At 35.5% G+C, this 26,153-nt stretch overlaps 1 protein-coding gene across 17 annotated transcripts in view; it reads left to right on the top strand.

The window, feature by feature from the left end:
• TRIP12 (thyroid hormone receptor interactor 12) overlaps nucleotides 1-26,153 on the top strand; it is a 147,342-nt gene that overhangs the window by 88,380 nt on the left and 32,809 nt on the right. For 8 of the 17 annotated variants that reach the window (XM_054585560.1, XM_054585558.1, XM_054585564.1 and 5 more), the window contains 15 exons: nucleotides 3,622-3,770; nucleotides 6,493-6,528; nucleotides 6,617-6,712; nucleotides 7,588-7,680; nucleotides 7,865-8,026; nucleotides 9,741-9,809; nucleotides 9,906-10,071; nucleotides 15,527-15,644; nucleotides 15,763-15,922; nucleotides 17,778-17,931; nucleotides 19,047-19,275; nucleotides 19,596-19,714; nucleotides 21,981-22,188; nucleotides 24,507-24,607; nucleotides 24,804-24,975. In XM_054585560.1, coding sequence (XP_054441535.1) covers nucleotides 3,622-3,770; nucleotides 6,493-6,528; nucleotides 6,617-6,712; nucleotides 7,588-7,680; nucleotides 7,865-8,026; nucleotides 9,741-9,809; nucleotides 9,906-10,071; nucleotides 15,527-15,644; nucleotides 15,763-15,922; nucleotides 17,778-17,931; nucleotides 19,047-19,275; nucleotides 19,596-19,714; nucleotides 21,981-22,188; nucleotides 24,507-24,607; nucleotides 24,804-24,975 — 2,032 coding nt within the window. The remainder of the gene's footprint in view (nucleotides 1-3,621; nucleotides 3,771-6,492; nucleotides 6,529-6,616; nucleotides 6,713-7,587; nucleotides 7,681-7,864; nucleotides 8,027-9,740; nucleotides 9,810-9,905; nucleotides 10,072-15,526; nucleotides 15,645-15,762; nucleotides 15,923-17,777; nucleotides 17,932-19,046; nucleotides 19,276-19,595; nucleotides 19,715-21,980; nucleotides 22,189-24,506; nucleotides 24,608-24,803; nucleotides 24,976-26,153) is intronic. The other 9 variants (XM_054585563.1, XM_054585565.1, XM_054585569.1 and 6 more) reach the window with 3 other exon arrangements.

The raw sequence follows: 26,153 nt of genomic DNA on the forward strand, positions 1-26,153 counted from the left end.
TTACAAAATGATAGTACTGCACATCTAATGGTTAGTCTTCACTTGACTAGAAGTAATTTAGTAGAAATATATAAAGAATATCTCTCCCAGAAAACTTTTATGGGCAAAATCATTTTCTCCCCTTTATTTACCAGTTTTCAAAATAGTTGGTTTTGTATTCTTTAACGTACTATTGTTATTACTTTAGGTGTCACTGTCAAATGTGTTGAGTCATGTTTTAGACATTTTTAAGTGATGTTCATTGATGGTTGAATTGTTCCATCATTGGATGATGATGGGATCTCTTTTGAGGTTGGCTTCTGAATCTTTTTGACAAGATCTCAGTAATTTTTTGCTTTCTGATATGACAAGTTCAGCTCCTTCTTCCACCACCGCCTCCAGCTACCCATACCTGAAATCAGACATTTCCTCAGAGACCCCTCATTTTTAAAAAAGTAATGAAATTGTGTTAAGCCCACAGTCTGGGCTGTAGGCATATTCATTACTACTGGTTTGATCGTTGTTATTAGACACTTTTAATGGACAAATACAGGAAATAATTGTATTTTATCTTTTCAATAAATATCATGAGTTCATACTAATACTGCCAGTTCAAATTCAGGACTGCAGGGTTTTAATTACCTTTTATATCTTATGTCTTCTCCCATGCCAAAAGTTCCAGTCCCTAATGAGAAGAACATGGTCACGTCTTCCCTTGATATCCCTTTACCCTGTTTCTTCCTCGCACACAAATAACCTTTGTTAATTTTATGGCTTATTCTTCTGTTATTTACTTGAGAAAACAAAAACAGATGCATGTTATCTGCTTTACACACACTGCCTTTCTTAGATAACAGTGCTGAACTTTATATACTTTACCTTGCTTTTAAAAATATTTTTTAGTGTTCACTCTCCATAGTTGCTGCATATGTAGATTGCAAGAGAAAGAGAGATTTGTTTTCCTTTTGTAAAGCACCATAGTGCTAGTTTATTTAACCAGTTTCCTGTTGAACTGGGTAAATAATTCAGGTTATTTCCAGTCTTGGTTGTGCTGCAGTGAAATATAGCCTTCCTATTTTTTCCCGTGTTATCTGGAGGATAGATTTCTAAAAGGGACATTACTGTTTAAAAAGGTAAATTCATACAACATTTGGCAGATGCTGTAAATCTCCCTGTTACAGAGTTTTACCATTTTTGCCTTCCTACCATTCATGCATAACAATGACGTCGTGTCATTTCTTCTGCTAACTTTTTAGTTATATATCCTTGTATACTTCTGTTAGTGGATACCCTAGAAATATAATCTATATGCTTGGTTTATTATAGCCTATCTTATAATACTATTTTATCATACCCAAACAGTACAAGAACTTTACAACAATGTAACCCTTTTTACCTCCTGCTGTCCTTAATGCTGTTGTTTTTAATGTGTTTTACTTACACATGTGTTATAAACACAATAAGAATTGTTATTTTAGAACATTCATATTCTTCTATGTTTATCAATATATATGCCATTTCAGTGCTCTTAATTCCTTCCTGCATTTTTTTCCTTTTTTTAGGGTTTGTTTCCCTTTAGGCTGAAGAACTTTTTTCATGTAGTGAATGATTGCTAGTGATTATTTCTCTCTGATGTTGTTTGAGAAATCCTTGATTTGCCTTAATTTGTAAAAGTTATTTTCCCCAGCTCAAAATTTCTATGCACTTGTAATGTTTCTGGTTTTTCTAGTTCCTGTTTAAAAGTCTTTGCCCATTCCTAGGTAGTGTCTTCTTCCTTTGGATTTTAAGATTTCCTTATTCAAAATATAATTAATTTTTAGTAGTTTGACTATAGTTGGATTGTGTGACGGTTTCTTTCATTTTTAATTTGGTTGAGTTTCATTGAACCTTTGAATTTGTGAATTGACACCTCATCAGTTTTGCAAAATTTTTGGCCATTACCTCTTCAAATATTTCTCTTCTCTTTCTCTTAAAATATTCTCTTTTCATTCCTTCTGGGAGTAGCAAGATCATACATGTTCAAACTTTGGACTCATTCAACATGTCTCCCTGGCTCCATTTTATTTTTGTTTTTATGAGGATTTTTTCCTTTTACCCAGTTTGAAAACTTTCTTTGGCTAGCCTTTAAATTCACTAATTTCTCTTTCTGCTGTCTTCTTCAATGTTTTTTAAAACCAGTCAGTGAGTTTTCTAATTTTTATGTTTTTCAGTTCTATACAGCTATTTGATTTTTATTATAGATTGTAATTCTTTTGAAATTCTTTACATTCTTACTCATTTTGTCCATCTTTGCTTATATTTTCTGGGCCAGATGATAAACATTTTGACCTTTGTAGACCATAGCATCTCTGTTGCAACTCTTCAACTCTGGCACTGTGGCATGAAAGGAGACACCAGCAACATACAAACATCACCCTAGCTGTATTCCAATACAGCTTTATTTATGGACAGTGAAATTTGTATTTCACTTAATTTTACATGTCACAAAATATTGCTCTTTAATTTTTTTTAGCTAAAAATGCAAAAGTCATTTTTAGGTCACAGGTTGTACAGAAACCAGCAGGAAGCCAGATTTGGGACTTTATGGAAAATATTTGCCATCCAACCCTTATTTGTGATAATGGTTTCAAGGTGTGGTTCATAGACTTCCAGGTGGTTCCTGAGACCCTTACATTTATTTTTTATTACTTTAATTTTTATTTTTCAGTTATAGTTGACATTCAATATTATATTAGTTTCAGGTATATAGCATAGTGGTTACACATTTATATAAAGTGATTCCCTGGATTAGTCTTGGTACCCACCTGGAATGTATAGTTAATGACAATACTATTGCTTGCATTCCCTAAACTGTTACTTGGATTCCATTTATTCTGATGTAGGTATTTAGAGGTATATGACATTTCCTTTGAAGTCTGGGCATCATTGTTTAGCACGCTTTTATAATTGCAGGAAACCTTTGCTTACTGTATATATACACTTAATACATATTCTATATATGTTACAGATATTTAAAAGCCAGTATTTTAACAGTAACAATTTATATTAGTCATGGATATTTTTTGTTTTAACCATTAAGAAATCAATCAACTTGTCTCATTTAGGTAGATAAATAATAAGGTAAAAATATATAAATAACCAGAGATCACTTTAAGGCAGAGTAAATTCAATTAATTTGTCTTGAATTAATTTCAGTAGCTTGTCTTAACCCTGATAATAGACCTGGACTTTAGTTGGAATGCAAAGAAGATAAGCAGCTAGCTATCACCATGTTTTGCTATGTATAATGGGCTTACCCATGTTTTTGGCCCAAACTTTCAGGGAAAAAAAATCTTTTTCTTTCTTCTCTTTCTTTTTAGAAACAAAACCGATTATTGTATTCCAGGGTATTTTGCACATGGAAATCATTATTGCTTCCTAGAGTTACACTTTTAACACATAAGTATAAATAAAAGAATTAAAATCATACTGATAGGGAATTAGTACTACCTGTGTATAGTGAGCATCCTTATGTTTTCCCAAAAGATTTGGGCAAAAAAGTGTGCCTTATATGCGGCAAAATATGGTCTATAGAGTCACATCTTTTATCTAGTAATAATTTTATTAAATGTTTAAAAATAATCATTTTTTCCCTTTGCGTAGGTTCTAAGGCCCAGCAGCTTTTGCAAGGACTACAAGCAAGTGACGAAAGCCAGCAACTCCAGGCAGTCATTGAAATGTGTCAGTTATTGGTCATGGGAAATGAGGAGACACTGGGAGGGTTTCCTGTCAAGAGTGTCGTTCCAGCTTTGGTAAGATTCCCCTTGTTTTTCCTCCCTTGTCCTCTCTGCCAGTATACTTAAATGAAAATATAATTATTGTCATTATGAATTTTAAAACATGGCAGAACAAAGAGACAGTAGAGTGTAGCTTAGTGCCTTTATTTCATGCTTATAGTGTGATTGCTAATGATGAATTAGTGAATTTTCTAAACCATTTCCTGACCAGTAGTTACTCCTTCTTTGACACTTAAATGACTAGTTTTAAGTTTTAAATTCTTGGCCTCTTGACTTACTACACCAACTCCCATGCTTTCTCATGTAGCCTTTGTGTTACATGGGGGCAGTAATAAGCAGCTCACTTGTGGGTTTTTTTGTGTGCCATACAGGTTTCATGTCTGATAATTGTGTGCATGGCAGAGCCGTCAAGCCACAGCCCACATGGATCCTTCCAGCTTAAAAAGTTTTTGGTTTTTTTAAGCAAAAACAAACCCAAAACCAACCAAAAGCAATACCAACAATAGAAAAATAATTTTAAAAATCTTTTAATTGTTTTTCAACAAAAGTATGAGTTGATATTTAGAGTTTACTAAAATTAATTGCTTAAGCTTTTTAATGTGAAACAACAGGAAGAGAGAGGCTTTTGTGCATATGTTTTTTAAATAGTAGCTTGGTAAATTTTCTTAGTCCAAGAGTAAAGAAATTGGCTATAAGTTAAGTCTGAATAAAATACTAAGAAAGAATAACAACATAAATATCATGAACACATCATAGCATATTTTACCTTGGAAATTAAAAATAATCGTAATTTTTTACATATATGATAACATTGACAAGAATGAAATTATAATTGGTATATCAGATTGTTCCATTTGATCACATATCAAATTATGGAGAAAGTTGAGTGTTAAAGAGAGAGCTGAATGAAGACCAGTAAAATATGAGGTGATGTAGTCTTTATCCTGCCCATTCTTAGTTGGTGGATGGCTGAGCTCTGGCAGGAGTTGATAAAGATTAAACCAATTTTTACCTGTTGCCACTCAGATCTTTGGGTAATGAGAACTAGATACACTTTAATAAAGCCTTTCATGTTGATTCCTAAGTGTTTTGCAAAAGCAGTATTAGCCTTGTGTACTTTTTCACATTTGGCTTGTGCTAGTTCATGCTCAAATTACAGATTTCTTTGATACTGGCTACTGCTACCCAAATTAAACTTTCTTGTTTTGTTGTTGTTCATTAAAAAATAAATAGCAACAAAGAACTAGGTTTACCTTCTGCTGTCTACTGTTAAAATGAAATTTTTGTTAAATAAAGAAGCTGTTAACTCTAGGCAAAAATGTTGACAGTCAAATTTATTTAATTTGCTGGTTATTGATTAGATTTAAATGCTTAGTGTAGACTTGGAACTAGTCAGCTGATGCTGTTAATAATAACTGTTGTTAATGAGTTGTCCAGATTTATCTTTTATCACAACTGAATATTGTGAGTATATATCTGCCCATTATCACACACTTTGGTGACTAGTCATTTTTAGTGAAAGGGAATCAGTCCATTTAGAGCAATCCTCCTTCCCAAATATGGTCGTATAAGGTTCAGTCCACCTTAAGAATTGGAGGACTTGTCATTTTTTTTCTGTTAACAGGACAGTCTCTTTCAATTTAGAGTAGGTGTTTTAAGTGACTGATTAATTGTAAGTGATTTGTGAAATAGAGTACTGTTAACCCTGAAATAGAAGGTGTGTGTGTTTTAACAAAAACAGTTATCAGGACCTCTGGTGTGCATGCATGCATATGCATCTGATATATATCATATATATATATATATTCATTCTGTACCCAGTATGATTCAGAGCCAAGAAGACACTCTTACTAAATGATTGTTGTATTAGAATATCTGATGTCTTTTACTGTAATTATGCATTTAATTAAAGGGTACTTCATAGCTTTATTGAGTGCATTTAAGACTTTCCATTGAACTAGAAGACAGTGAATGATCTCCTTCCCTAGATAGGAAATTTTTTTGGTAGCTTGGCTGCTTCAGGATAATGGAGGGTATACCCCTAGCAGTTTTGCATTCCCTTCTTTGAAAAACGTGGTCGAAATCTGCTTAAGGTCTTTTCCCAAGAGAAACTAAAATAAAAATAAGGTATTTAAACTAATTTTTGCATTTGTAGAATAAATATATTAATTTAGGTCTTAATTGGTACATAATTGGTGTCTGATCATGGTCAGTATTGTGTTTAAATCCCATACTGCCAAGTTTTACATCTGCTTATCTCAACTTTAGCGAAGCTTATTCAAAAGAATTTAAGCCTTGGTCTTGAATCTGTACTGACAGTAGTTTATTTAAGAAATGTCAGTTCATTGCTGCTTGGTTCATTTATGTACTAAGTATTTAGTGACACCTATTAAGTCCTTGGTGATGTGTTAATGAGCCTCTGAAGGGTGTGGTAGATTAGAGGTATTAGAAGGAGGGGTAGTAAGCAGCAGGAATGCTTTGTTTTTGACCTGGATCGTGATGTGATGATTAACCAGCGAAGCTCCCAACTTGGAGCTATAGTGTGTGAGTAATGCCATCCTACACATAATCATTTCTTGTGCATGCATATTAGGTGTTTAACTAGAATGATTTTTCTATGATAAGTTTTGAATAATACTCTTCCATTTCATTTGAAGTAGAGGAAGCAGTACTTCCTCTATGACTTTTCTTTAAGACTATAAATAGCTCCTAATACTTTGTTATAATCTTTTAACAGATAACATTACTGCAGATGGAGCATAATTTTGATATTGTAAGTATGTCCCACATTTTTTAAAGCACTCCAAATTGATACTTTGAGTTTGTTTGTTTTTAAGAAAAAATGCCTCTGTGTTTTCTAGATGAACCATGCTTGTCGAGCCTTAACATACATGATGGAAGCCCTTCCTCGATCATCTGCTGTTGTTGTAGATGCAATTCCTGTCTTTTTAGAAAAGGTAATCCTACTTTTGGCCAATTTGTTCAAAAGCGGGGTAGGGGGAAATCAAGCTGAGGTCTTAGAGGTCTCATGACTTCTGAATTCTAAGGAAGTACATCACATTGTGAGGCCACATTAAAAAATACTTTTTAGCATTCATTATCTAAGTAAAGTTTTTTGTTTGTTTGTTTGTTTTTTTTTTTTGCCAAGTTTCCAGAAAAATATTTCAGAGCAGTAGTTTAAAGCTGATGTTTATAAAACATTTATAAAATCAACCCAGGTTTATAATTTTTAATACCTCTATGTAGTTTTAATTACATTAAAATCTTTCAGAGAAGGCCTTAATGCACTTGATTAAAACTAATTTTATTATTTCTGGAAAACATCTCTGAGGTTGTAGTTGTGTATACCCTCATTTTGTAGCTGAGAAGGCTGAGATAGACAAAAGTGCCTTGCTCAAGGTCATACAGTGAGTCAGTGGAGAAAGGGAATTTTTTTTGTATGTGGTAGGTTGTGTTTTTTGGTCCATCTTAAGGGTCTTTTCCTTTATAATACATGAAAAAAATCATATCTGATAACCTTGGAATATGTAAAAAATTAAACTGGTTTTAAACATGTTATATAAAACAACCTGTTTATTTTAAATATGAAGAATTAAATTTATATAATTACATATAGTTTATTCTCAGTATAAGACATTTTTCAGTATCTTTAAACAGAGCAAAGTAGTTGGAAGCTATAGTGGCTGTACATTATAGCTTAAGCCGGTTTCCTATGGTTGGTTTCATGTTAGAGGCAATATAGATTGATGGAGATCAGAGGAAATACTTGAAAATAAGTGACTAGAAAAGAACTTGAATGATAACCTTAGGTTACCTACTTTTATGTTACCAGCTTCAAGTAATTCAGTGTATTGATGTGGCAGAGCAAGCCTTGACCGCCTTGGAGATGTTATCACGTAGACACAGTAAAGCCATTCTACAAGCGGTAAGTGTTGTTACCGAAGCACTGTATTTCATTTCATGTTGGATTTTACATCCACAGCTCCTAGATTTCAGTCTCTGTTGGGTATACATGGTGTTTCCAAAGTGATGTGCTAGACTTTACTAGTAGGCTTTTTAAATTGCTGATAAAGGGTATTTCTTTATTTTAACAGTTTTCTATATTATAGGGTGGTTTGGCAGACTGCTTGCTGTATCTAGAGTTCTTCAGCATAAATGCCCAAAGAAATGCACTAGCAATTGCAGCCAATTGCTGCCAGAGTATCACGCCAGATGAATTTCATTTTGTGGCAGATTCCCTCCCCTTGCTTACCCAAAGGCTAACCCACCAGGTAAAATATGAAACTATTTTATGTGTCATAAACATTTTTATTACACTTTTAAAATGTCAATTTTAACTAGGATTTTAAGTCCTTCAACTGGGTATATAAATAGGAAATGTTCTGATCCATCATTTTTTTGTGTGTTACCCAGTCTTGTGTACTGTATTAGGTATTTTGTAAATTTTGGTGGATTCACACAAATGAACAGTATTTGATATGTTTGAGATCTTCAACTATTTTGACTTAAAGGGACAAATTTGTTATTTTAGCAAAAATTGAGTGTTTACTCTATGATGTTATCAGAATTTCCTTTTGGAAAGGCGTTGGGTTAGACAGACAAGCCAGGAGGCTAAGGTTAGGAGAAACATGTCCAAATAGAAATGAAATGGAAAATGTAGACTGCAGCTATCTGGGGAGAAGAGCAGGAGCGGTTATTTAGGAGAGGCAGTCAGTGGCCCTCGTGAAGGTAGTGTGAGAAACAAGGCTTACAGAGGCTGCGGTGGGTGGACAGATCATGAGTTAAGCCTCAACTCAAGGTTATAGAGAAGTTGAATTTTCTTTAAATATAAATTAATGTTTTAAAGTGCTATTGCTAAAGAGACTGTAAAAAAAATCTGGCTTTTAAATTACCTTCACAAAGTATACGTAAAATCTAACCGTTAGGTCCATAAAATATGTTAAATAAGGGATTTACATGAGAAAGATAATTATTGACACTCTGGTGTGTTTTTCTTCTAAGGTGATCAAGACACGAAGAGTGTCACTAGTACATTTATTTATTTTTAAAAATTCATTAGTCTGAGATAACCTTTAACTAGTGGGAGCCCCTTATGGGAGCTAGAAATATGTTCTCTAGTTAGCTGTGACTTCGGTGTCTTATTTCGGAAGTAGGCATGACAGTCAGTTGGCCACTGTCGTACCACTTTTCTAGACAATTAGTGACAGTGAAGGTGTAAGGCTTTTGTAATACTCGAATAATTCTCGTTTTTACATAAGCAAGTCTAGTTTTCACATTGGAAGCACATTTATTAGGGAAAAAACAGGGTCTATCAAAACACTTTTTAAGCCATTAAATTGTTCTTTTTGTTCTTACATGGATTATTTAAAATGAAACCATTTTAATAGTATTTCCAGACTATTTTTTATAGTGAATATAGCAAACCTATACCTGGTTTCTCACATTGTCAATAAACCTCTGGTTCATACACATTTAACTATTTTTAAGTTTTTAGTGTATGCATGTTTTAAATATTTCTACTGGGGATGCTTTTCAGGATGATAGGGTGTTTTTCTTTATTATAATTGTTTAGGTACTAAAATTACAGTATATTGGGGCATAGTTTAATAAGGTTTATCCATATGTGACACACAAGTGAGCTGACCCTTCTTCTCTTCCTCAACTTCCCACAAATAAAAACACAAATGAGTAAAAAATAATAAATCAAAGTTACAGAAGTAAAAAAGTTGTATATTTTTTCCTGAATATTTGCTTTTATCTATTGGGGCCTTAATGAAGGAGAGAGGTTCTACCAGTATGATTGTCTTTGCTTTGAAATCATGGTATTGATTGTACCTTGCTTAGGCTCATTGCATTTTCAAAGCTCACATCTATTTCAGCCAGACTTGAAGAGTTTTGGGTTAGAAAGAAGATTATGGTAGTGATGTATGACAGTGAAAATGTTTTCTATTAATAAACTTTATTTTCCTTTATTAAAAAAAATAGGACAAAAAGTCAGTAGAAAGCACTTGCCTTTGTTTTGCACGTCTAGTGGACAACTTCCAACATGAGGAGGTGAGCATTCAGTCCTTGGTGGTATTTTCATGAAGTTGCTAAATTGCTGAATTACAGTATGACAGCTTTTTTTTTTTTTTTCTTGTGTTTGTGAAGAATTTACTCCAGCAGGTTGCCTCCAAAGATCTGCTTACAAATGTTCAACAATTATTGGTAGTGACTCCACCAATTTTAAGTTCTGGAATGTTTATAATGGTGGTTCGCATGTTTTCTCTGATGTGTTCCAACTGTCCAACTTTAGCCGTTCAACTTATGAAGCAAAGTAAGTGCTATTTTATTTTTCCACATTAAGCAAGAAAAGTGGCTTTAAAAAAATACCTATTTGAGATTGCTAATATCATAGGCACTGTATAATAAAGAAGAAAAATATTAATGTGTTATAAATTTGTGTTGGGACAATATAATGATGCTTCCTACATACACTTTTTAAAGAAAGTATATAGTATATTAAAATTTTACCCTTGCTGTGATTCTAGGGCTAAAGACCCAAGATGATTGCTTTCTATGCAATATCATGTAATGGTAGACTTTGTAGTGGTTCCTCTGATTCCAGAATGCTTTTCTCCTTCAAAACGTTGGAACTTACACAGATAAATGTCTTGGATCTTTGCAACTTCAGTATTTCTAAGCCCTTTCCAACCTTACCCAGTGTGCAGGAAATAGTTTTATTGTACTGCTATTGCAATTTACTGTTACTTTTTTAAACCTTACCTTTTATAAGTTAATGTCTGAAGACAACAGAATTCAAAAAAATAGATTATGGTTGTTGCTAGTAGATTATTGATCACTTTTGTATGAAGCACCCACGTTTGTGTGTAATTTAATATCCATAATTCTGATCTCTGAGGATGTTACCTTGGGAGCCAGGGATGATATTTGCTAATAAAATAGCCTTTGATTGCACTGCCTCAGATAGAACATTGAGTAGCAAAATGTATTACTATATTATTAAATTATTAATTAACTAGTATGAACTATAAACTCCCTTCTTGAGGGGAACTCAGTTTTATTTTCATTTGCATTTCTTGTGAATTAGTGCATTGGCACAGAATTTTAAAAAAAAATGTTGCTGAGGTGATTTATTGATAAGATTCCTCTTAAATCATTGAGTCATCCCCAAACTTGTCATTCCAGGAACTCTTGTTTTTCTTGTGCCATGAACAGTGCTCTCTGCCTAGATGAGTTTGGGAAAGGTTTAAATAACTCCTTTTTGTGTGTAGTCAGAGTGCACTTTGCTTATTATTAAAATCCCTAGGAGCTCTTTGAGTTTTATGTAGCCCAACATTTTCTGGAGTTTGAGTACAGATTATCTCTTGTTACTTTATGGCACAGCATTTCCCTAAATTCTAGTTTTTTGGATTTTTTTTTCTTTTAATATGATAAGCATTTCATCTCTTTTGCATATACTCCAGGAAGTTTGTGGCACACTCATAACACAGTGAATACTAAGCATATTTTCTTTTTACAGCAATAATACTGTGGAAAAAAATACCTCTTATCTTTTTGTTGTTATCCTCTGATCTCTTAAAAAATATAATGGCCCTGGCCAGTGTGGCTCAGTTGTTGGAGCGTCATCTCAAAAGCCGAAAGGTCAGGTGTACAATTCCCAGAGTACATGCCGGGGTTATGGGTTTAGCCCCACCTCGGGATGTGTGCAGGGAGACAGCCGATAGATGTTTCAGTCTCACACTGATGTTTCTCTACCTCTCCCTCTCTCACCACCTGCCCCTTTCTCTTAAAAAGGAAAAAAAAAAAATTAACGAATTCTTGTGTTCCATTGCCATGTATTCACATTTCTTTGGAAAGTTGGTAAAACTACTTTTTCAAGAAAGTTTTAAACATTTTGTTTACTATTTGTGAAATCTCAATGAAGCAGAGATTTAACTATCCATACTTCTCTGCCCAAATCACTGGTGAATAATGTCCTTGATAACTGGCAAAACATTTCAGTGATATATTTATATATATTTTGTCAAATGTGTAGTATATACACAAACACATGCACCACAACCAAAGGAGAGCTACCAACCCTCTCTTAAGGTTGTAGCTGTTAGGGTGACTCATCCCTATGGAGACTAAGGGCTTCTACTCACACTGTCAGTACATCAGACTGGTCCATGCACATTCTTCCATGAACTGATGTCTTCTGGGAAGAGAAACTTGTGGTACATGATATTTTGAAGATTTTGTCTTTAGATGGCATGGTTAGTGTTATACAAGAAAATGTCTGTTTTTTCTGATCACAAAATACGGTAATATTCAGATACTTTTTTTTTTAGATGTTATTTATTTTTAGAGAGAGGGGAAGGGAGGGGGAGAGAGAGGGAGAGAAACATTCATTGGTTGCCTCCTGGACACCATCAGCTGGGGACCGGGCCCACATCCCAATCCTGTGCCCTGATGGAGAATCACACCAAAGTCCTTTTGATCCGTAGGACAACGCCCAGTCCACTGAGTCACACCAGTCAGGGCAAGGCTCAGATGCTTTTTTAAAAATTATATTTAATTGATTATGCTATTACAGCTGTCCTGATTTTTTTCCCCTTTTGCCCCACTCCACCCAGCACCCTCCACACCCTCAGGCAATTCCCACACCATTGTTCGTGTGCAGGGGTCATGTTGTAGGTTGTTTGGCTACTCTCATTTCCTATGCTGTACTTTACATCCCCATGGTTATTCTGTAACTACCTCTTTGTACTTCGTAATCCCTTCACTTCTTCACCTATATCCCCACAACCCCGTCCCATCTGCAACTATCAAAACACCCTCTGTATCCATGATTCTGTTTCTGTTCTTGTTTTTTGCCTAGTTTGTTTTTTAGATTCAGTTGTTGATTGATATGTATTTATTGCCATTTTATTGTTTATAGTTTTGATCTTTTTCTTAAGTAAATCCCTTTAACATTTCATATAACAGTGGTTTGGTGATGATGAACTCCTTTATTTTTTTCTTGTCTGGGAAGCTCTTCATCTGCCCTTCAATTCTAAATGATAGTTTTCTGGGTAGAGCAATCTTGGCTGTAGTGTAGGGTCCTGCTTTTCATGACTTTGGATATTTCTTGCCAACCCTTTCTAGGCTGCAGTTTGTTTTGAGAAATCAGCTGACAGTCTTATGGAAACTTCCCTTAGATGACGAACTGCTTTTCTCTTGCTGCTTTTAAAATTTTCTCTTTATCTTTAACCTCTGGAACTTTAGTGATGATGTGTCTTGGTGTAGTCTTGTTTGCGTCCAACTTCGGTCCCTGTTTGGGACTTTCTGTGCTTCCTGGATTTGTGTGTCTATTTCTTTCACCAAATTAGGGAAGTTTTCTTTCATTATTTTTTCAAACATATTTCCAATTTCTTGCTCTTTGTCTTTTCCTTCTGGCAGCCCTATGATGCGAGTGTTGGACCTCTTGAAATTGTCACAGAGGTTGCTTATGCTATCCTCTTTTTTGGGGATTCTTTCTTCTTCTTCTTGTTCTGATTGGGTCGTCTTTTGCTTCCTTATGTTCCAGATCATTGACTTTCGGCTTCATCCACTCTGCTATTGTTTCCCTGTAAATTGTTCTTTATTTCAATTAGTGTATCCTTTTTTCTGACTGGATTTTTTTTATGCTCTTTAAGTCCTCACTAAGTTCCTTGAGCATTCTTGTAACTGGTGTTTTGAGCTCTGCATCTGATAGATTGCTTATCTCCATTTCATTTAGCTCTCTTTCTGGCGTTTTGATCTGTTCTTTCATTTGGGCCATGTTTCTTTATCTCCTCGTTTTGGCAGCCTCCCTGTGTTTGTTTCTTTGTATTAGATAGACCTGCTATGATTCCCTGTCTTGGCAGAGTGGCCTAATGTAGTAAGTGTCCCGTAGGGCCCAGTGGCACAGCCTCCCCTATCATCTGAGCTGGGTGCTTGAGGTACACGCTTCAGGTGGGCTGAGTATACCCTCCTCTTGTAGTTGCTGTTGTCAGATCAATGGGAGGGATTTACCCAGGCCAGCCAGCTGGAAGGATTGGCTGTGACCACTGACCACCAGTCTTTGCCTTTCTGGGAAGATGAGCTATATAGGGGTAGGGTGGTGGTGCTCCGAAGTGGTCTGTAGCTGTCCACTGGGTGCACTGGCCCTGGGGTTTCCCAGGTGGTGCAGGTCAAGGATAGCCCCTACCATTGTTCTGCCTGGGGCTGCTCTGCCTGAGCTATAAAGCAATCTGAGATGGCTGCTACTCGTGCTGGGCTTGGAGATTCCCAGATGAAGACAAGCGGTGAATCGAGGCTGGTTGCTGCTAGTGCTGGGCCTGAGACTCGCTGAAGCCGGCTGTTGCTTGTTTGAGAGGATTTAGGAAGTTGTGCAGCATGAGCCAAGACCAGCCACTCTTACGGAAAAGCAGTTTGGGTGGGTGCATAAGTTGGGTGGGTAGAGTCTCTGGGAATGTCCAGTGTTTTGTGGCTCTGTTGGGGGAGGGTTTAGAAATGGGACAGTGGCCTCTGCTCGCCTTGATGCCCAGACACTTCAGTTTTTCCCAGTATGCTGGTGCCTTTCAAGCTGCTACCCCAGTGCTGGAACTCAGAGGGCGTGAGTCTGAGTAGGTGAGACTCTGTGTGGGTTCTTTTAAGAGGAACGGCTTGGGGCCTCAGCGGTTGCCTCCACTGACTCCCCACTCATTTTTGCAGCCAAAAGTTGTGGGGACTTATCTTCTTGGCACTAGAACCCTGGACTGGGGGGCCTGGTGTGGGTCTGGGACACCTTGCGCCCAAGATACCCTTTCCAAATTTCTATCCGTCACATACGGGTATGGAGGCAACCCGTTCTGTGTTTGTGCCCCTCCCACCATTCTGGATGGATGTGTTTTCTTTAATTCTGTAGTTTTCAGACTTCCATTTAACTTGTTTTCAAAAGGTTCTGAGTGATGATTGTTCTGTAATTTTGATGTGGTTGTACGAAGAGATGAGCCATGTCTGCCTATGCTGCTATCTTGACCAGAAGTCCAAGATTCAGATGCTTTTAGTTGTTTTGTGTTATCTTATTGGCCACACATTTTCAGTATAGTTGAATCCAAGGTTAAAATACACACTGAGTGCACTTTGTTGTACAAAGCACTGTGCTCCTCAAGGAAAGTAATAAAAGAATTGTGAAGTCCCTGGTTGGATTTGTGATTAGGTGTCTAACTACAAAATTAGGACCCAAACTGAAGCCCTCGGAAATAAATTGTTGCAAGTGCTTTTCTTCAGTGTTTATTATAACTTACTTGGATTTTTTACTGTAATTTCAGTAGTATATTGCTGAAGAAGAAAATAATGGTGATTATTTTTTTCCCCTCGGACTGCCTTTGAAAGTGGGTGACACAATCTAATGAACAGAATAAAGAAAATATAAACAGACGTAGATACATAGAACAGACTGACATTTGTATGGAGGGAGAGGCCCTTGGTGAAACAGGTGAAGGAATTAAGGCAAAAAAACCCCAAAGTCATAGGCACAAACAACAGTATGATGATTACAAGAGGAAAAGGGGCAGGGGTTAGGTAAAAAGGTTAAAGGGGGGGAGGTAAATGATAATGGTAGGAGATTAGGCTCTGGGTGGTGAACACACCATACAATATACTGATGGTGCATTGTGAATTTTACATTTGAAACCTTTATAATTTTATTAACCAATGTCACCCCAATAAATTTAATTTAAGAAAATGAAGTAGGTAGAATAACTAGTTTCACAGGCTTTTGTTTCTTGTTGTTGGTTTTACAGACATTGCAGAAACACTTCACTTCCTCCTCTGTGGTGCCTCCAATGGAAGCTGTCAGGAACAGATTGATCTTGTTCCACGCAGCCCTCAAGAACTGTATGAACTGACATCTCTGATTTGGTAAAGATGGAGCCAATAGCAATAATAATAACCGTACTCGAAAGAGGGCATTTTACTTTAGAGACCTGACAGTTACTCAGGAAGCTACTTATTAAAATAATTGCACCTTTTTTTCTAGTGAACTTATGCCATGCTTACCAAAAGAAGGCATTTTTGCTGTTGATACCATGCTGAAGAAGGGAAATGCTCAGAACACAGATGGTGCGATATGGCAGTGGCGTGACGACCGTGGCCTTTGGCATCCCTATAACAGGATTGACAGCCGGATCATTGAGGTAGTAGTTTCCTCGTACCGTTTAAATGTGTCTATTTGGTGGAGAGCGGGTGTAGGGATGGAAGGGGGAGGGTGGATATGTGTACTTAAATGTGCTCAGTTTTGAATTAACTCAAGATTCTCTCATTTTGTCTCCTGAGAAGAAGGTCCTCATTTCTGTTCAGGTCAGAAAACATGATGTTCTAGTCCTGCTTCTGCTGCTAACTACCTGATTGACTTGGAGCAAGTAATTTAAGTTCTTTGTTCCATGGTTTCCTTATTTCTGAAAGGAGACATTGGAGGAGTTAGGCTATATGTTTTTAAAAGTTCATTCTATCTCTTATCCAAAAGAAATCTCTCAAAAGCAAAGATTTACATAAAAATAGCTGTTTCTCAATATTTTAAGGGCAAAAATATGGAAACAAATATCTATCTAGGTGAATTATTAAGTTGCGATAAATGCATAGGCTCATATATAATGCATTAATGAGATAAATTTTTATGACAAAATGAGATATGATAAATGACAATATTCAGAATTCTGTAACATTTTGAAACTCAGCAAAATAATAAAAGAGGAATAATATATAGGAAGGAAATACACCAAGATAATTCCAGTCATTTTTTTGTGAGGTTTTATGTGTGATTTTATTCTTATTTTCATACTTAATATAGAAGTATGAAAGTTTGCCCTGAAGTACTTCAGAAATTGGCCCTAGTTCAGGAAGTATTGGTAACTGCATTATTAGAAATGCCATACTTTGTGTTGTCAATATATCATATCTTTGGTATCAATATATTTTCTAATTTCAAACTGTGAGTTTTGAATTTTTAGAACATCACACTTAAACAGACATTCTTCTATAAAGAAACTGGTTTTCCACTAGTTAGTTTCTAAAAAATAATTTTTGAAAAACTTTGAAACCACCGACTTATATTATAAAATCAGAACTTCCTATGAAAATATCTAAAATCAGAGCCAGCCTTTATGAGGAGGTTAACTAGGACTCATCTTCTCTCCCCGCCCCTCCACCCCCCGGCCCCCCATCTTTTAGGAATTGTTAACCTTAGTGTATAAGTAGGTCGTGTTCTCTAACTCTAAGCATTCCTCTTTTTAGCATTTTTTACGATAATTGCATTTTCACTATTAACTTTTTATCTTGTCTTCCCTAAGAGTTCTGTCTTCCATTTAACCTAGGAATTCCATAGTTTGGACTGTTACAAGAATAAGTACTTTGTCACCTCTTTAAAACTGTGTATCAAACTGCCTAATTCCACAGATGTACTGTGTAATGCCTGCAACACCTGGGGATTAGGATTACTCTCTTAGTTCCAGTTTTGACCCTTACAACCCTAGAGCATCATTGAAATGTATAGGGGTTTGTTGTTTTTTGGGGGTTTTTGTTGTTGTTTACCTAAGGATAATGTTATAGAATCATTTTGTTTAAAGGAGGATTTTGGTGGGCTGCTAAGAATTTATTATGTAAATAACTTTATAACCTAGAATTAAACACCTAGAATTGTGGATAATAAATTTTTTCCTATCAGCAGTGTTTTAAGAGCCTTAATACAAATGGTGTCTTCTTCATGCCAGTGATTCTACATGACTGGATCTTTCATCAAGATTTTTACCTGTTTTTATTACCTTGGGGGACCTGACAGAACCTGTGGTGTATATTTGTATTCAGTTCAGAATGATTTGCTTAATGAATGAGTTTTGTCACATCTACACTATTAAATATTCCATATTCTGTTACTTTACCATCTAAAACCTGATGAAATAAATGTGTATGTTAGCATTTATGGAGCGTCCCCACTGTGTCTTAAGTCAATAAATTTCTCCATGGTTATATTCAAGGTTTCTCTCTCTTTGCTCTCAGGCAGCCCATCAGGTCGGTGAGGATGAGATAAGCTTGTCCACTCTGGGACGAGTTTATACTATTGATTTTAATTCTATGCAGCAAATCAATGAGGACACGGGAACAGCACGTGCCATTCAGAGAAAACCTAACCCCTTAGCCAATACTAACACTAGTAAGTGCCTTTTGAGTTAAAAGTAGTAATATATTGTCATGTGAATAATATTTGCAATAATAATTGTTTCTTTGAGTATCTTTATTAAGCTTAGGTAATTAGTTTGTTGTTTTTATCATGGGTTTTACTAGACAAATGAGTGAATATTTCTTAACCAGTATCTTCCCCATGATCCTTTTATTTTTTACGGAAGTGATTTGCAGTGTCTTGTGCTCTAATCAGAATTGGCCCATGCAGGTTTTTTTAAAATCTGATTCTTTTATCTCTATGCTACCTTTAGATCCACCCACACCAATCAGATTAGTATTTTCCAACCTTTTCTTAAATCATTTCCACCAAAACTCTCTTCTTAACTAATGAAGAATAATGACAGTGATTTTTTTTTTTTTTCTCGGGTGTCTGACATTTATTCCTCTCAGGGATTTAGTGCATTACTTTTGAAGCTCTAGCTTAGAGTGCAGGGGTCAGCAAACTTTTTCTGAAAATAGTAAATATTTTAAGCTTTGCAGGCTATACAGTCCCTGTATTCACTGCTATTGTAACTCTAAAACAGCATCTACAGTATATAAACAAATAAACGTTTGTGTTTCATTAAAATTTTATTTACCAAAATATGTGATGGGCCAGATAGAGTCTTCGGACCATTCTTTGCCAACCTCCAGTTGGAGCTTACATTTCATCAGTTACCCTTTATCTATACCTTATTTCCTTTAAGCAAAATGACAGATCATCTTGTTTTTACATAGTTTCTAACTAAACACTGTCCATTTCTTGAATTCTGTTTCTTTCTTACCGGTGGCTTAGCTGGTTAATGCTGAAAGACCCCCAGTATTTTGTTGAGCATGTGTTAATAAAATGACAGGCATAGTGTAATGGTGCCTTCTTCTATTTAGCTGGCCAGAATGGTGAGTGGTTTTCTAGCCGGCTAAATTTTGTCTTCACAATTCCTTTGGTATCTTTACAGATCCCAGTTGATCACATGAGATAAGTTGATTTGTTTTATAATCAAATATGTTTTAGCATTTCAAAAAGTTACATTGGCTTGAATGCTTTATATTGTTTGTTTCTGATATCTGTAACTTTGGGATCATACTTTTTTTTTTTTTTAATAACAGGTGGATATTCAGAGTTAAAGAAGGATGATGCTCGAGCACAGCTCATGAAAGAGGATCCGGAACTGGCTAAGTCTTTTATTAAGACATTATTTGGTGTTCTTTATGAAGTGTATAGTTCCTCAGCAGGACCTGCGGTCAGACATAAGTGCCTTAGAGCAATTCTTAGGATAATTTATTTTGCTGATGCCGAACTTCTGAAGGATGTCCTGAAAAATCATGCTGTTTCAAGGTGTGTCCATTAAAATAGTGTAAACATTTTAGAAATTCAAATATCTGCACGCAATTTCAGAAATCTTTAAAATAATATGTAATATAGAAAAATAATGCATAAAACAATTTATTTGGAGTATCTTGAGCCCTCTGTTGTCTTTTTATACATACACCTTTGATAAATAATAAAACAAAAGTTGAGCTTTTAAGAAAAGTTTTTGTATTAGTAGAGTAGTTTCATTATTAAAATATTTTGCTGTCGGATTTAAAGTAGTATGGTCAGGATAATTAATCAAATTGAAACAAATGTTTTATATACAAATGCTTTCTTTGTTTTAGTCACATTGCTTCCATGCTATCAAGCCAAGACCTGAAGATAGTAGTTGGAGCTCTTCAAATGGCAGAAATCTTAATGCAGAAGTTACCTGATATTTTTAGTGTTTACTTCAGAAGAGAAGGTAATGTCATTTATAATTAAACTTATAGTCTAAATAGTATTTCAGTAGAAGTATAGTTTTAACAACAGTTATACTGTTAACTTTTTATGTAAGGTATTTTCAGGCTTATGGCTCAAGTATTGCACATACAGTGTCTTTCATAAATCTTTTAATACAGGTTGTGTGAGATTCACTGTTGTTTGAGGAACACTTAGTAAATTTCAGTGATTTAAATGTTTATGGGCCAGAAGCAATAATTGGCTTTTCTTTGTACATTGCTAATTTGCAGCTGCCCAGAAAGATTCCTTGGGTTATTTTCATTTTCAGTTAATCCTGCTAGTAGATCAGAAGAGTTGTAAAGGGATTATTTTATGCTTCATCGTATAGATAATGGTATATTTTAAGGTTTGGAATCTTAGAATGCAATTAGTCCAGTTCTCTAATTTCAGGAATTTGAATGTCGAAATCAGCCCAGGAGACATGATACTTTTCCATTCTCTTTTTGAAGAGTCAAAGATGAAGCTGTATCACTCATTCAGGTGTTTCATTCTTGCCAAGACCTGCCAAGATAATCAAACTCTTTTCTCAACAGAAGTCTCTTTTGATGGCTCTTTTGGTCTTTTAGGATACTTTGGTATTGTGAGGGTAGAGGAAATAATGCTGTTTTTCTCTCAAGTAACCTTTAACTTTGTCTTCCATCTTACCAGCAGTCCTAGTTCTTTCTGCATATGGTCTGTTTTCCATTTTTTGACCACCTTTTCTTAGGCTGGATTCATATTTCTTCACATCTTGAGAATGCAATAGACATGCTAGTGTAATAGTGTTGAATCATAAGGGAGGAGGTTTTCACCCTTTATTATCAGTTCTGTTCAGTTATAACGGGTTTTCAAAAAAGTCTAACACCACATATTTACATGAAATAGAAGGCAGACTCTCTTCACTTCGCAGAGTTAATATCTCTGGTTAATAAATCAAGTGTATATACAAATAGACATTTTCTGTGCTCACATAAACATTTGACATTTGTTTTTGTTTTTAACCTTAGAGAACCCTGTATTTTACATTCCGTATTGTGTTTTTGGCATTCTGTTATTTGTGTTTACTTTCGGTTGTTCTCCATCTTTCTGATTTGAAAGTATATCAGAATCAGTCTTTTTTTCAGAGTGATTTTGGTTTTATTTTGATAAGATCAGTTATGCCATGAGATTGAATTTTCTCCCCCCAATAGCATTTAAATTATGAAGTATATGGAGGAAGTACATGGAGGAATCTTGATTCATTCTAATGCTTTGCATCTGGCTAAGTCCACTGTTCTTTGAAGTTTCACTTAGGTATCTCACTTCTGAAGATCTTACTTTGCTTCTGTAAGATCCTTCTATTCTCAGAGTTTCAGCAGCACTGTATTTTTCCTCTCATAAGAAATTCACTGTTTGTAATATCTTAAAATGGTGTCTTTTACACTAGTTGGTAAGTGCCCTGAGTTCATTTTTTATGTCCATTGGCTGTACCCTTAAGACTGAGCACACAGTCTAGCATGCCGTTGCCACAAATATTGTGGAATGACAGCCTGAAGTTTGAAATAATTTGGACTTTTTTCCTTTTTTGAGAATCTAATGGAAAACTCTGACCTTTTCCTCAGAAAAATGTGAATGTGTGAACATGCACTTAAATGCATTCAGACCCACATCATTGCAAACAGTTAGATAGTTCTTAGACAATCCCCCCATGTACAATACATCCGCCCATGATCTTACCCGGGATATTAACCCCTGCCTTCTAAGTTACTGCTTAGCTCTCCTATACAATTCCAAGGGTATGAAAACCACCACCCTTTTATAGCTGGTGCTCTCTTTTTTTGTCAGTATTGTTATTGAGATCTTGTCTCATTGTAGCATTTGAATTTAACTAATGATTATAGTTCTTTTCTCCCCTTTTGATCAAGCCACACAGGTGCACTGTGGTTCTGTAACTGATTAACGTTTTTATAATGGGCATTTAAAATTTTTAGTAGGACTTTACTTACGACCCTATTAAATTTCTTATGGTCATGTTTTGAATATTAGAAGAAAATTCAGTATAGGTATCTTTGTTAAATTTCAAATTTACCTACTACTTTTCTAACTGAAGTCAAGTTGAAAATCCTGGCACCTAATTTTTTTTCCCCATTTGCTAGATATTTTTTATTCATTCCCTATAAATCAGTGTTAACATTAAGAGATTTAGTAATGATGGAGAGGGTAAAAGTCCTGATTAAAACTGACTTGTTTTAATCCATATTACTATATAGGTGTAATGCATCAAGTAAAACACTTAGCAGAATCGGAATCTTTGCTGACAAGCCCACCAAAGGCGTGTACGAATGGGTCAGGATCCTTGGGGTCCACGACATCAGTCAGCAGTGGAACAGCCACGGCTGCCACAAATGCTGCAGCTGACTTGGGATCCCCCAGCTTGCAACACAGCAGAGATGATTCTTTAGATCTGAGCCCTCAAGGGTAAGTGGGAGTTGTGTGGTGACTTCTGTGCTCTTTGTCTTTGACTCTGCCCTGGTGACTGAGACATAGGCAGAAGAGTATTAGAGTGTATATTTTACATTTTTTCATCTGTATTTTGTTAGATGTTTAAAGGGAATGGGAAGAAAGGTGAACACTTGTTGCAAACCTGTTGTATTGAGCGATGTTTGGGAACCACAAGAGATATGTGGCCCATTTCCATTGAGACACAAAGGAACTAAGGCTCAAAGAAGTTAAATGACTTGTACAGTGTTGCACAATTATTTTACAGATGGAAGATTGAGCCCTCATTTCTGATTCCATTATCTTGAGTAATTTACTGTGTAACATACAGCATACGTACCAGCTTTGAGACATCCAGATTCTGATGTGCTGAAAATATTAAAAATTAGAATTTCTAGGATATAAAGGGAAAAACCCCCTGATTTCCCATCTATAATTGGCAAATGGGAACTTTGCCTTAACAAAGGATATTCTTAACAAAGGATAATGGGGGTTCTTAATTAAAGAAAATTTTCTGCTTCTACCTCTTTATCTTTTTTAAATCCCTTTTTTGTAGTGTGCTACTGAGAATATTGCCAAATCTTCATATTGGTTTTCATTTTGTTATGTTGAAATGAATCACACTCTGAAAGTGTTTTGTTTCTTCGCTGTTAGAAACTTACTGTTATTGCTGTATGAATGGTGCATGATGAACCTAACTCAGTTCTGAAATTCAGAATGTAATCAGGGTATAGTAGTCCTTTTTAATCCTTTTAAGATAAAAAGTAGATCTTGCTAAAGTACATAATGAGAGAGATCTAAAAAATTAGTATTTTAAACTGCAAGGTAACATCGTCTTGTGAACGTAGCCCACTCAGGATCCCAACTGCTTTGGGTGCCACCTGGTGGTAGTTGTGTACCTTAGCTTAAATATAAAATATGGCAATCCTGGGATCTGGGGCACAGACTGGGATCTTTGACACAGTTGTTGATACTTTAGGAAGCCTCTGAGTTTAGGCAGTACCCTTGGAATGGGCCCAGGTGAAGGAGCTTGGACCTTGAGAATACTGGGGACCCTCCACTTTCCCTGTTCTCAAGTTAGAATTGTCTTTGATTCTGCCTTGCAGCCTTGCCTGCTTGTGTGTCCTTCCCAGCCACATTCCCTCCCCTTAGCTGCTACAGTGAACCTTAAGTTATGCAGGGTTTTTACCATATAGCACAGACATAATGCCCATAATACCATAGATGTTTGTTGAAATGCAATGCATTTTAGACAAATGCAGTATTTCCGAGCCATTTAAATTAAGGAATTAGACTTGATTATTATAGATTCTAACAGTTGATAATTCTAAAAAAGGAGTAAAGAATATTTCTTTTAAAGTACTTTCAGAGTTTTAAGTGGTGCCATTCCCTTCCAATATGGCTTCAAATGTAAAGTTTATATGAATCCGTAAAGGCGGAATTGTGCAATCATAGTATTGTTTATTCTTTGAAAATTCACTTGTCCTGTAATGCGTCCGTGAACATGGCAGATGTTAGAAGAATTAAGTTTTTCCAACTTTATTTGGGTCACAGGCCAAATGAACCATAATATATTTTTTTTTCTGTCTTACAGCTTTGTTATTCTAAGACTCTATTGATATTTCAGACTATGTCTAGTGTTGTTGAGAATAGTGAAAATAACACAAATGCTACCCTTTTTTCTATTTAATGTGTTCTAATTCAAAATACGTTATTTGCATTCTCACTTGGTAGATATGTTTATAGGTAATTTTGGTGGATTTTTAAAAAAAAACTACTGACATATTGTAAATGCATTTATTTAGAGTGTTATTTTTGTTGCACACCATGAAATTACTTAGGATAATGTTGGAAAATATTTTGATAATACTAACACTCAGTGCCATGTACTTGTTGCCATTTAGGTTAGGGAAGGTATATGGTACTCAGATTTAACATACTTTGCTAGTTTGTAATTGCATAGTTCTTAATACTGATTCTTCACGTAGACTTGTTTTAGGTACTTTTTCTGTATGTACTGCATTTTAATACAGGATTAATCGGATATTCTATTTGGTTTTATTTTTAGGTTCTATAATCAAACAGCTAGCTATTTTCTGAACTAATCATTTTCTGTGTCTGTACACCTCTAGAACATGGCAGGTGCAGTCGGCATTAAATGATCCATAAACAAAAGATACCCTGTTACGACAATTTTTATAATTCCCTATTTCTGCCATTTTAGCTTGCTTTTCAATGAGTGATGATAATAAATCGTGGTAATTGCTAAACTTATCCCATATTTTCCTATGTGATAGTCGATTAAGTGATGTTCTAAAGAGAAAACGAATGCCAAAACGAGGGCCAAGAAGGCCAAAGTATTCACCTCCAAGAGATGATGACAAAGTAGACAATCAAGGTAATTTCTTTGATGGGGAGGTAAAGGGGGGATGATAGCAGTTAAAAATATGTACTTCATTAAAACTGCTGATAGTTTCAGGTCTCTTGAATACCTAGTTCTTTTAGCTAATTAATGGGAATCTTAAAATTCAGTTGTTTTTTTTAAATAAATTATTCTAAAATGATTTAACTGTCATTCTCTCTTCTTTTCATAGCTAAAAGCCCCACTACTACTCAGTCACCTAAATCTTCTTTCCTGGCAAGCTTGAATCCAAAAACATGGGGAAGGTTAAGTGCACAGTCCAACAGCAGCATTGAACCAACACGAACTGCGGGAGTTAGTGGTCTTGCCAGGGCCGCCTCAAAGGACACCATATCCAATAATAGGTGAAGTGGGGAAGATCTGTATTCTATTCTTAGATTAGAAAATAGCACATTTATTTTATGGAGATGAAGCTTAGACATAGACCTGTAGTGCATGCTCCAAAGTAGTATAGTTCAAGGATGCAGTAGATTCTCAGTTTTTTTTTTTTTTAATCCTCACCCAAGGATGTTTTTATTGATTTTTTTTTTTTTTTTTTTAAGGGAAGGAGGGAGGGAGAGAGGAAAGAAAACATTGATGTGAGAGAGACACATCAATTGGTTGCTTCCTGTACATCCCCCAGCTGGGTATCAAACCTACAGCCTTTTAGTGTATAGGAGGAAGATCCAGCTAACTGAATCCTCTGGCCAGGGCAGATTCTCAGAATTTAAAACCTGCATCTGGACTTGTCTTGAGTTCCAGTATTACGTTTTAAAACCTCTTTTGACATTTAGCTGCTGGGAGTCATGGATGTTCAAAACCAAACAAATTATGTTTCCCATAGACCCTCTTCCTTAGTTATGGTCTAGATATGGGAAAACTGACATTTTCACACTTGCACACACATGCCCTTTTGTGATGCCCTTTCTCCCCCCCCACGACCCCTTACAATGGAACCTAAGGATTTTAGAGGCTTTTTTAGGAATTTAGAAAACTACCAGCTAACCTGTTTTACACCAATATATGGCTTTTAAAAATTATTTATTGACAGTCCTTGAGAATTGTTTTGCTTTTTCGTTCTTGATATAGCATACCAACAAGGATTACTTCCTCTGTAATAGTATAAGAAATTTAAAAATAATCAAATGTCATTGGTTAAAAAAATAAAACAGGCTCTTTTCGTTTGGTTGGTTGGTGGTTTTTCTGAATTTCAGTAAGTATAAATAATAGAGCAAATATATTTCTGAAGCCATCAATATTTGTATTTTAGACAGCCAGATCTCAGTTGTAGTTAATCATGTGCATAACAAGTACTTGTTTTTGGTCTATAGTTATTTACTTTCACGCTCTCCAGAGAGCACAAGGGATAGTGCCAATATGTCTATACCTTAGAAAATAGTCAAGTAAAATCAACTTCAACAGAATGCCTGGGAAACTGCTTCCTTATAAAGTACTGAGAGGTTAGAAGTTTTGTTCACTCTTCATGCAGTGACCTGAGCTGTATTTCAACCACATATGCATTTCTCTAGGTACATCTCAGCCC

Source organism: Pteronotus mesoamericanus, unplaced genomic scaffold (genome assembly GCF_021234165.1).
Source record: "Pteronotus mesoamericanus isolate MK-2021 breed Mesoamerican mustached bat unplaced genomic scaffold, CSHL_Meso_final contig_90, whole genome shotgun sequence".
NCBI classification, from domain to species: domain Eukaryota; kingdom Metazoa; phylum Chordata; class Mammalia; order Chiroptera; family Mormoopidae; genus Pteronotus; species Pteronotus mesoamericanus.